Source organism: Phaseolus vulgaris, chromosome 3, assembly GCF_051622355.1.
Source record: "Phaseolus vulgaris cultivar YP4 chromosome 3, ASM5162235v1, whole genome shotgun sequence".
NCBI lineage: Eukaryota > Viridiplantae > Streptophyta > Magnoliopsida > Fabales > Fabaceae > Phaseolus > Phaseolus vulgaris.
Window position 1 is genome coordinate 35,755,460 of NC_143500.1, and position 11,961 is coordinate 35,767,420.

Here is an 11,961-nt window from a genome sequence, read left to right on the forward strand (position 1 = left end):
AAACTAAGTGAATAAAATCACTCTCTAAGTCTCATAAACACTCCACGCACAAAAACCTCAATAAAAACCTACAAAAACTACATAATTTTTTTACATAAACTTAAAATGTTGCATACATTTTATGTTTGGCTCTATCATTAATTAGACTAGTTGCATTTATAAAATTAATCAAAATGAGTTGTTTTAAACAAATTTAGAATTACATTAACTAAAATAAAAAGTTTAGGGACTAAATTGATTTTTTACTACTTATATTGAGACTAACATTGGTATGGAGCTAGCAAAATTAATAGTATTAGTTGTTTTAGTTATAATGTCTAAAATATATTAACTGCACTCTGAAAGAATTTTCAAACATTTAAAAAAATTGCACAATTTTTCTTTTTTGTACATCCGTAATACAAAGTGTATGATGAAGTATATGTCAAATGTGTTTAGTTTCACATTCTCTATTACTAACACTTTTTTGTGTTAATTAAAATAACAACAAAGCCTATATATTTAAGTTCAGATTCAATAATAAGATTAATTTTATATTAACCTAGACACAAGACAAATACTTTAGGTTTTAGGTACATCAAGAGACACTTCAACTCTCCATATAGAAGTTTGGATGCTTAAAATGCTTTTGATCTACCATCCATTAGTCATCTCTTGTACAATGTTACTTTGTTGGCAGTTATTAAATTTAAATATTAATCATTGCTTAATTATTAATAATATTCAGATATGATGATGGAAATGACTTGGAGTGGTAGATGACTTTAGTATCATTGTTACTACTTCATGACAAGACATTTTTATTTTTAATAATGTAAATCATCGTAAAAGATACTAAAAAGAGTGGTCGACATAAATGTGATGTTGTGTTGAGACATATAGAATCTCATGTGTATAATTTCGATTCATGTAGACATTAAATTATTGGTCTATAATACTATAGACAAACGTCATTAAATTTTATCAAAGAATGTAAATTGTGTGATAAAATATAAATAATTTTGTTTACACATGGAAACAAATATTCATCCTTAAAAAGTAAAGGAATTGAAATGGAAATACTAGTTACAATTTAGCATGTAAACTATAATGATGTTACATTAATGATTTTAGATTATTTATGTGTGATGTGTCGATGCTTATTTGAGTTTAATGAAAAGTAACATTTCTTTATTGTAGAACAAAAAATATTTATTTTATTAAAAAAATTGTTTACATTGAATATTTGAAATATGAATTTCCTTAAAGGGATTTATAAAATTAATCATCATTTGTGTCGTTGTGATATTATTCATTTTATAACCTAAAAATGTAATAATTTATTGTATTGAAATTATTAGTATTCCGGTGTATTGAAAAGTGTAATGATGTTAATTGAAATGTTAGTTCAAATGAGACATTTTATAAACACTATTATGTTGATAAACTTAGTTGCAATGTATTAATTGGGATCACTCAAACAAAATCATGGAATTAGAATTTATTACTCTTGATATGACTAGTTATGTACCATGTGATTGAAAAACCTCTTTGTAAATATTACTTTGAACATATAAGTTGAAAAATTACTAGATTAAAATACTTGGTAAGACAAAAAAATTGTGCTTAAAGTCAATTATATATTTTGTTAATCCACTTAACTTAAATCCTGTGAGAAGAGAAATTTAGTAAGACATATACATGAATGAATTTAGGTCATTTAAAAAAAAAAGAAGAGCAGTGACACTTTTGAAGATTCTTTGGATAAGGTTCATATATAAGAATAAAATATTTATATCTACTAACATTTTTTTTTCCAGCATATATCTACTAACATTAAATTAGCATAAGTCAATTTTCATTTCCTTTCATATGATATGATAAAGTATTGGACATTATATTGAGATTAAATTGAATCGTGTAAAAATGTCTAATATAACACAATGTTTTATAACATTGATAACTCTTTTGGACGATGTATGTTTTACACCGTACATTTAATGAAATTACATATATAAATTTAAATGTAAGTATAATACATGAAAAAAATCTATAAAACAATCACAAATATGTTAGTTGATTTTAATTTTATAAAAAGATTATTGATTGTATCTTCAATAATTTTTTATATTAAACGATTGTAAAACTTTTGTATTTAATTACAATTTATTAATGTTACCATTATTTATGCCAATTATTTAATAATAGAAAAAAAATCATTAATACTCACTTAAAATAAACAAATAAGTAACAATAAAGCAAATAATATACAATGTTAATGTCATTTGATGTCATTGTCTTTTTTATCCTCGTCTATCTATAAACCTTAACTACCAAGACTAAAGTTTAATAATATTAATTGTACTCAATTTTATTTAATAATTAATGGTAATATTTTATCACTCTCTCTATAAAATATTGATACTTAGACAAATATTAATTTCTATAACAGAACCTTCCCAAGAAACTATGGAAATTTGAGTTAATAAGTGATATTAAATTACACAATATTACGAGCAACCTTTCCACCAATTAAATACTACAAATCAGTACAAGGAAATTAAATGTACCGTATATATTTATATGTTTATAGATATTAGTTTATGAATGACTAAGCTATGATTGTTTCATCAGTTTAAAAAACTGGTTCATCATCAGTTGTACAATTCTTTCAAAGTAGGTTTAATTGTCTTAGAAGTTTAGGGTTTATAATAAATAATTAAAAATTATTAAAATTCAGATAACAAAATAAATAAACATTTTAAAATATAATCCTAAATGATTGGATAATAAGGAAGATATTATTTCGTTTTTAATACAATAAAAAATTATAATATTAATATAACAACTTTAATTTTATTTAAACTTTATTAATAATTAATATAATGAAACATGCACACTTAAATAAAACTAATGTTAATATATGTTTTAAAAAAATTAAATATAAAAAATAAAAAATAAAGGAGAAAAAACTTTTTCAAAAATTAATTACACATTAACATTAATTTTGTAATATATACGTGGAATTAGTAAAGACTATACAACCTGTTTAATTATCTTAATCATTAATAAAATTTAAAATTTAAAATTAAAATTTTGTTATTATATTAAAAATCGAATATATTCATACTTGATGAAGTGTTTATCCATAAAATTATATTATTTTAACTGTGATTATACTGTATATGCTTTTATGCTTTTATGATAAGAATGTTATTTCTGTTGATTTAAAATATACAATTATTTTACCATGATTATCGAGTTTTATTAATTTTAGAAAATTGAAATGTTAACAATATTTTATAATTTTTACATTGAAAATCTGACAAAAATAATTATTTGAACAGTTGATGTTTTCCTAAAACATTAATTATACTGTAATTCATAACAAAATAGTTTAAAAATGGTTATATTCCCATTAAATATGCCTTTGATGATTATATTGAACAATTTGTGTAAAATAAACCATGTTATTATGCTGTAAAGGGGAGAGAGTGAAAAAACAAAAACGAAGGAAAAAAAAAGTGTGGGGGGAAACAAAGAAAGGTCGAGGCTGGGGTTCTTGCAACCTGCGACTGCGCCAGCGGAAATCGAAGGGCGAAAAAGCTTGCATCCGATTCTGGGAAGACGAGGGTTCTCTACCTGTTCCCTTTATAGTCTGTAAGTCGCTACGATTTTCTTTTTATTTTCCATTTCCCTTATCTTGTTTGAAGCGTGTTTAATCGATCTATCACTTTCCCTAATATCTTTTCAATTCACTCCATTTTTCTTTATCATTCCCCTCCCAATTTCACTTTTATCAACTGGTTTGTACAAACCCTTTTGGAATGCCGTCCAATTTGGTTGTTGCTCATGTATTTCTGTTTTTGCTCGTTTTCCCACTGTTTCCCACCGTTGGACCAATTGAACGGATGATTTTAATTTTCTTGTCTTATCTGGGTAATGAATTGGTATTGTACATGTTTTGTGGGTTCTTCTCATTGTGATCGCAGTTTCTTTGGATTTGAGAAGCATATTAGGGTTCACTCGGGAAAAATGAACAGTAAAGAACATATAGGCAATTAAAGGTTCAGTGTCGCTCTTTCTTCCTTAGAATGATCTCGCACTGTTTTCTATGTGTGAATGTGAGAATATAAGGTGGAGATCTTTTTATCATTGGTAAAATATCGTCAAAACCGTCGTGTAATCTAACTTTAATATGTATGTTTGGGATGTTAGTAGCTTTTTGCATTCTCTCAACCTATGCCTGGACTAGTCTTTGGGTTCGTTCGGTAGGTTATCTTGTGGCCAAAAACTCCTACTTTCTGGTTGTGAAGGCTAGAGTGAATTGTGGATGTTTACATGCAAAGACACCGCCCAGAAAAACTAATGTTAGAGTAGATAGAGGGAGAACTGGAATGATTTAATTGAGTCATAACCGAGGTTGAATGTATAGTGTTGGACAAGGCTTCTGAGGGGGTATGAGGTTATGGCATTGTGGGATGTTTGTTGGTTGAGGTCCCTAAAAGTGTGCGTTATCTGTAGAAGGAGGCCAACAATGCAACCCATCTCATCATGACATGGTGAGATTGCATTCTCTAGATTTAAGTATGCCTTTTGTTTGTGAATGGGTTGCCTGGCTTGACACCACTGCAGGTACATATGAATTATGGAACTGTTTTGCCGCTCCCCTCATACACCTGGTTATAGCTGCCTCTTGGTTAAAGGAATTAGGTTTTTGTTGGAAAACCTTCTTAATTGCTGTCATTCCTAGCTCACTATAATTTAGCCTCTTTTGAGACTTCCTTAAATTGAACCTTTTGGAGTGTAGTCTCTCTAAACTAGACATGACTCAAATAGAGCTTATAAAGCTTGGGCAATCCTCCTCTAACAAGTCAATTTTGTGGGGTTGAGTTAAACTTTTAGTTTAATTCTAAGATGGTATTAGACATGGTAGTCAAAATCGTGATTAAAAACGTCGAATTGCATGATTCACGATTCTGCCCCCCATGTCCAATTTAGAGCACATGCAATATTATGCCAGAGTAGGATCGTTATCGAAGATTTTGGAAATGGTGGAATCACCGTGTTTTTTTTGTTTTATCTCATTTTGAGGTTCTGGGTTTTGCTCGCAAAAACTTTTATTGGGTCAATGGGTTTTTGGTTTAAACCCAAACCCAATAAAAAAGTGTTCTTCATGCACAGATGGTTCTATGTGCCTTCCCTAAAGGAAAACTGCCAAAGATTGTGGAAACAGTGGAATCACCATGTTTTCTGTTCTATCTCATTTTGAGGTTTCGGGTTTTGCTCGCACAAAAACTCTTATTGGGTCAATGGGTGTTTTGGTTTAAACCTAAGCCCAATAAAAAAATTGTTCTCCATGCACACATGGTTCCACGTGCAACCTCCTTCCCTAAAGGGAAACCCGACCAATTGTGTAGGTTGTGATTGCTCGACCAACCACACCAGACATGGTACTTGTTAGACACACTTTAACACTCATTAATCTTTTTTCCAGCTCAGACACCTTTTTGACACTGTTTGGACACCTCTCCAACCCAGCTGAGCACGAGTAAAGAAAGTTGACATCTTTTATTGGCTAAATGCTGCGTAGATACTAGATATATCATAAAAAATAAAAGAAAATCAAGTTTAGGCCCATTATTTTTTTAAGGCTTGTTTCCATTGGACTTAACTAGTTCTTATAATTAGTAAGAAATATGTTTCTCAATATTCTATTTTCGAGGGTCACTATTATATGGAAATTGGACAGGTTTGATTTTAGAATTTGATTTATATAAATCTTAATTCTCAATTTAGATTTTGTTATGTTGATTATATTTGTATATATAAGCGGTGAGTGTTCCCATGTCACTATTATATGAAAATTGAACAACTTGATTTTAGAATGTGATTTATACAAATCTTAATTCTCTAATTAGATTTTAGTTGTGTTATTACATTTGTATATGTTAGATATTATTAGATTACTAGATACAAGATATTATAGATATTGTTAGATATTTCTATCTATGTAATGGGCTTGGCCCATATTTTCTGTATGTTTCTTTTTCTATATAAACATAACCCTATGTGTTCAATATACACAAAGGATTTTAGACATTGGCTGTTTCCTTGTGCTTGTGTTGTGTCAATTTTGTGCCAGAGTCAGAGCTTCATAGGTTAGAACTGGTCAACAACAAGCACTCAATTATAAACCATGATGATGAGTGGATCTTGGACCTAAGCCAGATCATCGGGACTGAACAGGCCCAACAGGGCAAGGATTAATTGCTGGATCCAAGACCAAAAGAAATTCAGGATCTTGAAGGTTTATGACAACTGGAAGCACGATGAGTAAGAGGAAATTAATTAGCTAGCTGATGTGCCATGTTTGTTATGTAGGAGAAGGCTACATGTTTATAGGGAGGAGGGTTAGTAATGCTGGGTCGTTCTTTTACTGGAAGAAAGTTTAAGAAAGAGTTCTCTTGGAGTAGCTGTAGGCTCTAGTTATTGTCTTCTTGCTTTTACAAGCTTCTTGTTCATTACTATATTGATCCATGCCTTTCCTTTTAGTTTTCACTGTTCAACCTTGGTGATGGGCTGAACATGATGCAAAGCATTTAAGAACATCTAAATATACCCAAGTGAAATTCTCTTCTAACTACCCTCTATTTTCTTTTGTTGCTATATTTTTTTCTTTCTTTTTCTTTCCTCACAAGTTTTACTGTGGATTACAATTTCTGCATTTCTTTAATAGTATTCATGATTCCAGGCACATGATATTCGCTTATTTTTATATGTCTTTCAGAATCTTTCTGCTACATGATGTTGAACAAATGATACAGAATTGATTCTGTGCACAGAAAAAACTGGTATATATGGCAGGACTTATGCCTGGAGAGTTGCCAAATCATGGAGCATCTGATGGAAACTCTGGTAAAAATTCTAAAGACAAGCAAGAGGAATCATTGGGTCGCTGGTATATGTCTAGAAAAGAAATAGAGGAACATTCCCCATCAAGAAAAGATGGGATTGACTTGAAGAAAGAGACATATCTGCGCAAGTCATATTGCACATTCTTGCAGGATCTGGGCATGAGACTTAAAGTGTGAGTTTGCTGCTACTGATATTATAAATAATTATTTCTTTCTTGATTCACATTCTTGATTCACATTCTTGCTCTAATGGATGTATGTTTCATTCTGTTGTTTTACTTTATCTATATTTCCCTTTCACTTCTGCAACCCCTTATTTTCTTTCCAATTTCTTAACAGTGATGTTTTTGATGAAACCATTCCTAAAATTATACTGCTTTTTATCTGAATGATATACCCCACCAGTGCCAGATATTGAAAGCATTATCAACATATGCTGGCTTAATTTGTTTTGCTATTTGGTTATCCTTTCTGCTTTACTTGGTTCTTTAATATCTTATAATTATATATTTTTGGAGTATTTGCAAGATAGATATGGCTACTACGCTTTGAATGCAATTACTTTTTCTTTCACCATGTAAATATTTATATCCTATTTTTGAAATTCAGTTGGAGGTTTGTATATTAATTGTAATGTTGGTCTGTGCAGGCCTCAGGTAACTATAGCAACGGCCATAATCTTTTGTCATCGATTCTTTCTTCGACAATCTCACGCAAAGAACGACAGAAGGGTGGGTTGTTGCACTTTTAAATAGATATTATGTAGTAGGCATTTTACCTCTCCAGAGCTTAAGTTGCAACTTAATTTAGTGTGCTATGTTTGTGTACTTGTCATTGTGGATAACCAGTATATATTAAATGTAATAGACAAATAGAAATATCATATTACCATCTAGAAGATGGTTTGTGTTGTGCGGAATTATTTTCCTTGATTTAATTTTAATTTTCAATGCTTGACATGCGTGGTTGGTAGATAATCTGTGGATGATTTTTGTCTATAATATTGGTTGTTTCTCTTGTTTAAAAGCATATGCTTGATTTTTTATTTTTTTAAAGTAAATGAAAGCTAACTAACATGTGTTATGAACACACACCTAGAAATTGTGGTGTTGCCAAATTTTGTCTTGATGGAAGTCAGATTAATAGCATAGAAGAGGAACCCAGGCTTTAAGAAATTAGAGTTTATTTATGTGCTAACTGTGTTTTTGGTTATTTAAAAACATTTTGTGATAACTATTCCTGGAGAGGTCAGGGTGTTATGTCTTACACATGTCTGGCTGTAATATACTACTCTCAGTATTGAAAATGTTTTGGGTGCACATTCAGTCTGGAAAAATTTCCTAGATTCTGTACAGTTGAAAGTTTACATGGGGGAACTGGTAACCAGAATAACAAATAATGAAACGAGGGAGAGATGGACATGAAAGAATGAGTATTGATATTTAAAAATTGGGCATAACTTAAAAGGACTTCTATGTGGAAGATGTCTATATACTGAGTACAGGATTATTGTTTCTCAATAGGGATTTGTAATTAAGAATTTATAGTCATTTTTGCCAAATATTATTAATTTAGGTGGGTTTTCTACTTTGTTTGCAATCTGGTTTGAGCAGGCAATCTTTCCATTTTGTAGTTGAAGGTGAGTGAATATTCTAAATTTGCAACCTTGGAAGTTGACATTTCTGTGAAAATTTGATCATATATCTCAATTTACTATTCCATTTAACTCTTGTATCTTCTTACATTTGACTTCAAATTCCAACTTTAGAGTTTAGTGAACTGTCAAAATCTTTAAAACATCTGTGCTTTATTATTTGAGTTCTATAATATAATTATTTGATGTAAGGGGATTGTAGTTATGCTCAAATTTTTTATTACGAGATTGCTACATGTGAAAGTTGTGTACTTTGAAAGATTGATTACTTACCAGCATCTCATAATTCACTCAATGAACTTTTTTGCAGACCATTGCAACAGTTTGCATGTTCCTTGCTGGGAAGGTTGAAGAGACTCCCCGGCCACTAAAGGATGTTATTCTCGTTTCTTATGAGATCATTCATAAGAAGGATCCTGCTGCTGCACAGAGGATAAAGCAGAAGGTGTTTTATTAGTGATGGTGCTTTGATCAGTTCACTCCTGTACATCAACATTTTAACTTAGGATTTAGCTTAAATCTATTGCCACTTCATTTAACTCAAGTGACTTTTTCTTGCTGTCTGTTGTCTTTCACCAATTGTCTAGTGGACTAAGTTTTTTTCTATTTGCTTCAAGACTGTGCCTCTCTCCAACTTGTTAGTTTCTAGCCAAAACACCATCTGTCTAGGTTATAATGTCAAACATGGTGTCCTGAATATTGAAATTCTCTAAAATGTTTGTCTACCTTGTAAATTATGTATAGTATCCAAGTTTTTTTTAACTTGCGTGCTTAATAATTAGTAAATTTGAACTGGTTGCCTGGAATTTTTCTAAATTTTATCATTAAGGAAATGCTCTTTCCTATTTTTTGTTGATCTGTTTCCATCTCCAACTTCTGTATATTGGTAAAGTATCTACACGGTTCCTTTTTGACTTATTTTTTACACTCCACTTTTATTGTGGTTCTTTTTCCTTTACCCTTGATATATTTATATTTGTTCAATGGAAATCTTAAACGATGCAGGAAGTGTATGAGCAGCAAAAAGAATTAATTTTACTTGGAGAGAGGGTTGTGCTTGCGACTTTAGCTTTTGATCTGAATGTTCAACATCCATATAAACCTCTTGTGGAGGCCATAAAGAAGTTCAATGTTGCAAAGAATGCCCTTGCTCAAGTTGCGTGGAACTTTGTTAATGATGGGTATGATTAAGTTGCCATTTGTTTGAGTTTAACATTGTTAAATTTATTTTTTGAAGTATATTTCTTCACACACTGGAAAGTGGCTTTCAGGCTGAGGACATCGCTCTGCCTGCAATTTAAGCCACATCATATTGCGGCAGGTGCCATTTTCCTGGCTGCTAAGTTCTTGAAAGTGAAGCTTCCATCAGATGGTGAGAAGGTTTGGTGGCAAGAGTTTGATGTCACCCCACGTCAATTAGAGGGTTGGTGTCATCCCCTCAATTCATTTGCATGCTAACTAAAATTGATCTGATTGGATGGCCTTTTGTGTTCCCTTTGTATTAATGCATTATATGATTTCTGTCATTGTCAGTTATCTGGATGGTTTTATCCCTGTTTACTCTGATCAAGTTTGAAATTTTCACTAGAGAACCCAGTTTAATGCGGAGTAGTTTAACAATAGGCTGTCCTTTTGTGTGTCTGTATGCTTCTGTATATCCTTCTCAGTCCTTGTTGGTATTTTCTCTTGCAGAAGTTAGCAATCAAATGCTGGAACTCTATGAGCAGAACAGACTTCCACCAGCACAGGGAAGTGAAGTAGAAGGAAGTGCTGGAGGAACAAGATCTACTACAAAGGCGCCTGCTGTGAATGAGGAGCAAGCGTCAAAGCAAATATCATCTCAAGCCCCCCAACACTCATCTGTAGAAAGAACTGTGGTGCCGCAAAGAGGAACTGAGAACCAAAGCAACGATGGAAGTGCAGAAATGGGCAGTGACATTACTGATCACAAGATGGACTTGGATAATAGGGAGTCTCGGAATTCAGAGCAGTTGACTCAGAAAGATAACAAGAGAGATGTGTCAAATAGATCTAAATCTGTCTCTGATCGAATAGTTGCAGGAGACCAAGACAGGATGGTTGGGACTAAGGAGGGTGCAGAACTAGGAAGGAGAGATGAATCAGTATTATACAATTCTGGCAGCAATGTTGGTCGAAATATGGAGCGTCGTGAAGGCCCACTGAGTCATTCACCCAAAGAAGCAATTAAGATGATTGACAAAGATAAGTTAAAGGCTGCAATGGAGAAGAGGAGAAAGGAACGAGTGGAAATGACGTTAAAGAAAGATGTAATGGATGAGGATGATCTCATTGAGAGGGAGCTTGAAGATGGAGTTGAATTGGCAGTTGAGGATGAGAAAAATAAGCGCGAGAGAAGACAGAACTGGTCTAAGCATGATAGTGAAGATCATCACGGCAAGAACCATGAGGAAACTAGAGATGGTAGACACACGAGCATGAAGGGGCAGTTTCAGAAAGATATGGATGAGGACAATGCAGAGGAAGGGGAGATGATTGATGATGCTTCTTCCTCGTTGAACAATCGCAAGAGAAGGATGGGAAGCCCTCCAGGCAAGCAACCAGAGATGAAAAAGCGGCTCGATTCCAGTTATCACAATGATCTTGCTGAATAAAGGAACTAGGAAGGGGGATAGTTGGTTATGTAAGACCAGGGAAAACACAAGGAATGGGGAGCAAACTCATTGTTGAGGTGAATATTCTGCTGTCCTTTATTTGCCTATTGTGATTTGGCTAATCGGTTGCTAAAGAATTAATGATTCTGGATGCTCTTGTTTGCCTTATACATTTTATTATTTAAGGAACGGGATGCCTCAGTTTTGGTAGTGCCATTAAAGGCTTATTATTATTGCTATTTTTTGCGGGGGAGGGGAGGGGGTTGTATGAGAACCTTATTGCTATTTATTTAATTTAATACATATGAATATATTTTCCTGAGTTGCGGTGCTAAACATGCCATTTGAAAATATGAATTCTATGTAAACTACCATTCACCTACTGAGAATCTCAAGGGATTTTGGCAGAAAAGTCTGACACAATGTTATTATCATTTCTTTACGGTTGAGTGAAAACATAAATGATGCAAGTTTAACTTTTTAGGGATGTTTTATTAAGATATATATCACATTGTCTCTTTCACGAACAACATAGCCATCAATATCATTTTAGTGTCATTGAAGTGGATTTCATCGAGGTCGACGATGCAAGGGAGAGGTAACGTTACGTGTGTGCTGTGTGGGGTGTTGTGTTCGTTCGAGATATGCGTCATTTTTCTTTTAGGAGCCTCACTATGCAAATATTGGTTTAAATTGACTGATTTTAAAAATAAAATTTCAAAATCCAAATTAGCTAATATGTGACTGATTTTAAAAATAAAATTTCAAAATCCAAATT

At 32.2% G+C, this 11,961-nt stretch overlaps 1 protein-coding gene across 2 annotated transcripts; it reads left to right on the plus strand.

Moving 5' to 3' along the window:
• Nucleotides 1-3,418: 3,418 nt before the first annotated feature.
• On the plus strand, nt 3,419-11,505 carry LOC137807293 (cyclin-T1-3). 2 transcript variants are annotated; one of them, XM_068607875.1, is made up of 7 exons: nt 3,419-3,639; nt 6,770-7,069; nt 7,546-7,627; nt 8,861-8,995; nt 9,556-9,731; nt 9,822-9,973; nt 10,243-11,505. In XM_068607875.1, the coding sequence occupies exons 2-7, from the start codon at nt 6,840-6,842 to the stop codon at nt 11,181-11,183; spliced, it is 1,716 nt and encodes a 571-aa protein (XP_068463976.1). In that variant the 5' UTR covers nt 3,419-3,639; nt 6,770-6,839; the 3' UTR covers nt 11,184-11,505. The 2 variants fall into 2 exon arrangements, with proteins under 2 accessions (XP_068463976.1, XP_090156868.1); XM_090300742.1 differs by lacking the exon at nt 9,822-9,973 and having other exon boundaries at nt 3,428-3,639.
• The last annotated feature ends 456 nt before the right edge of the window (nt 11,506-11,961 follow it).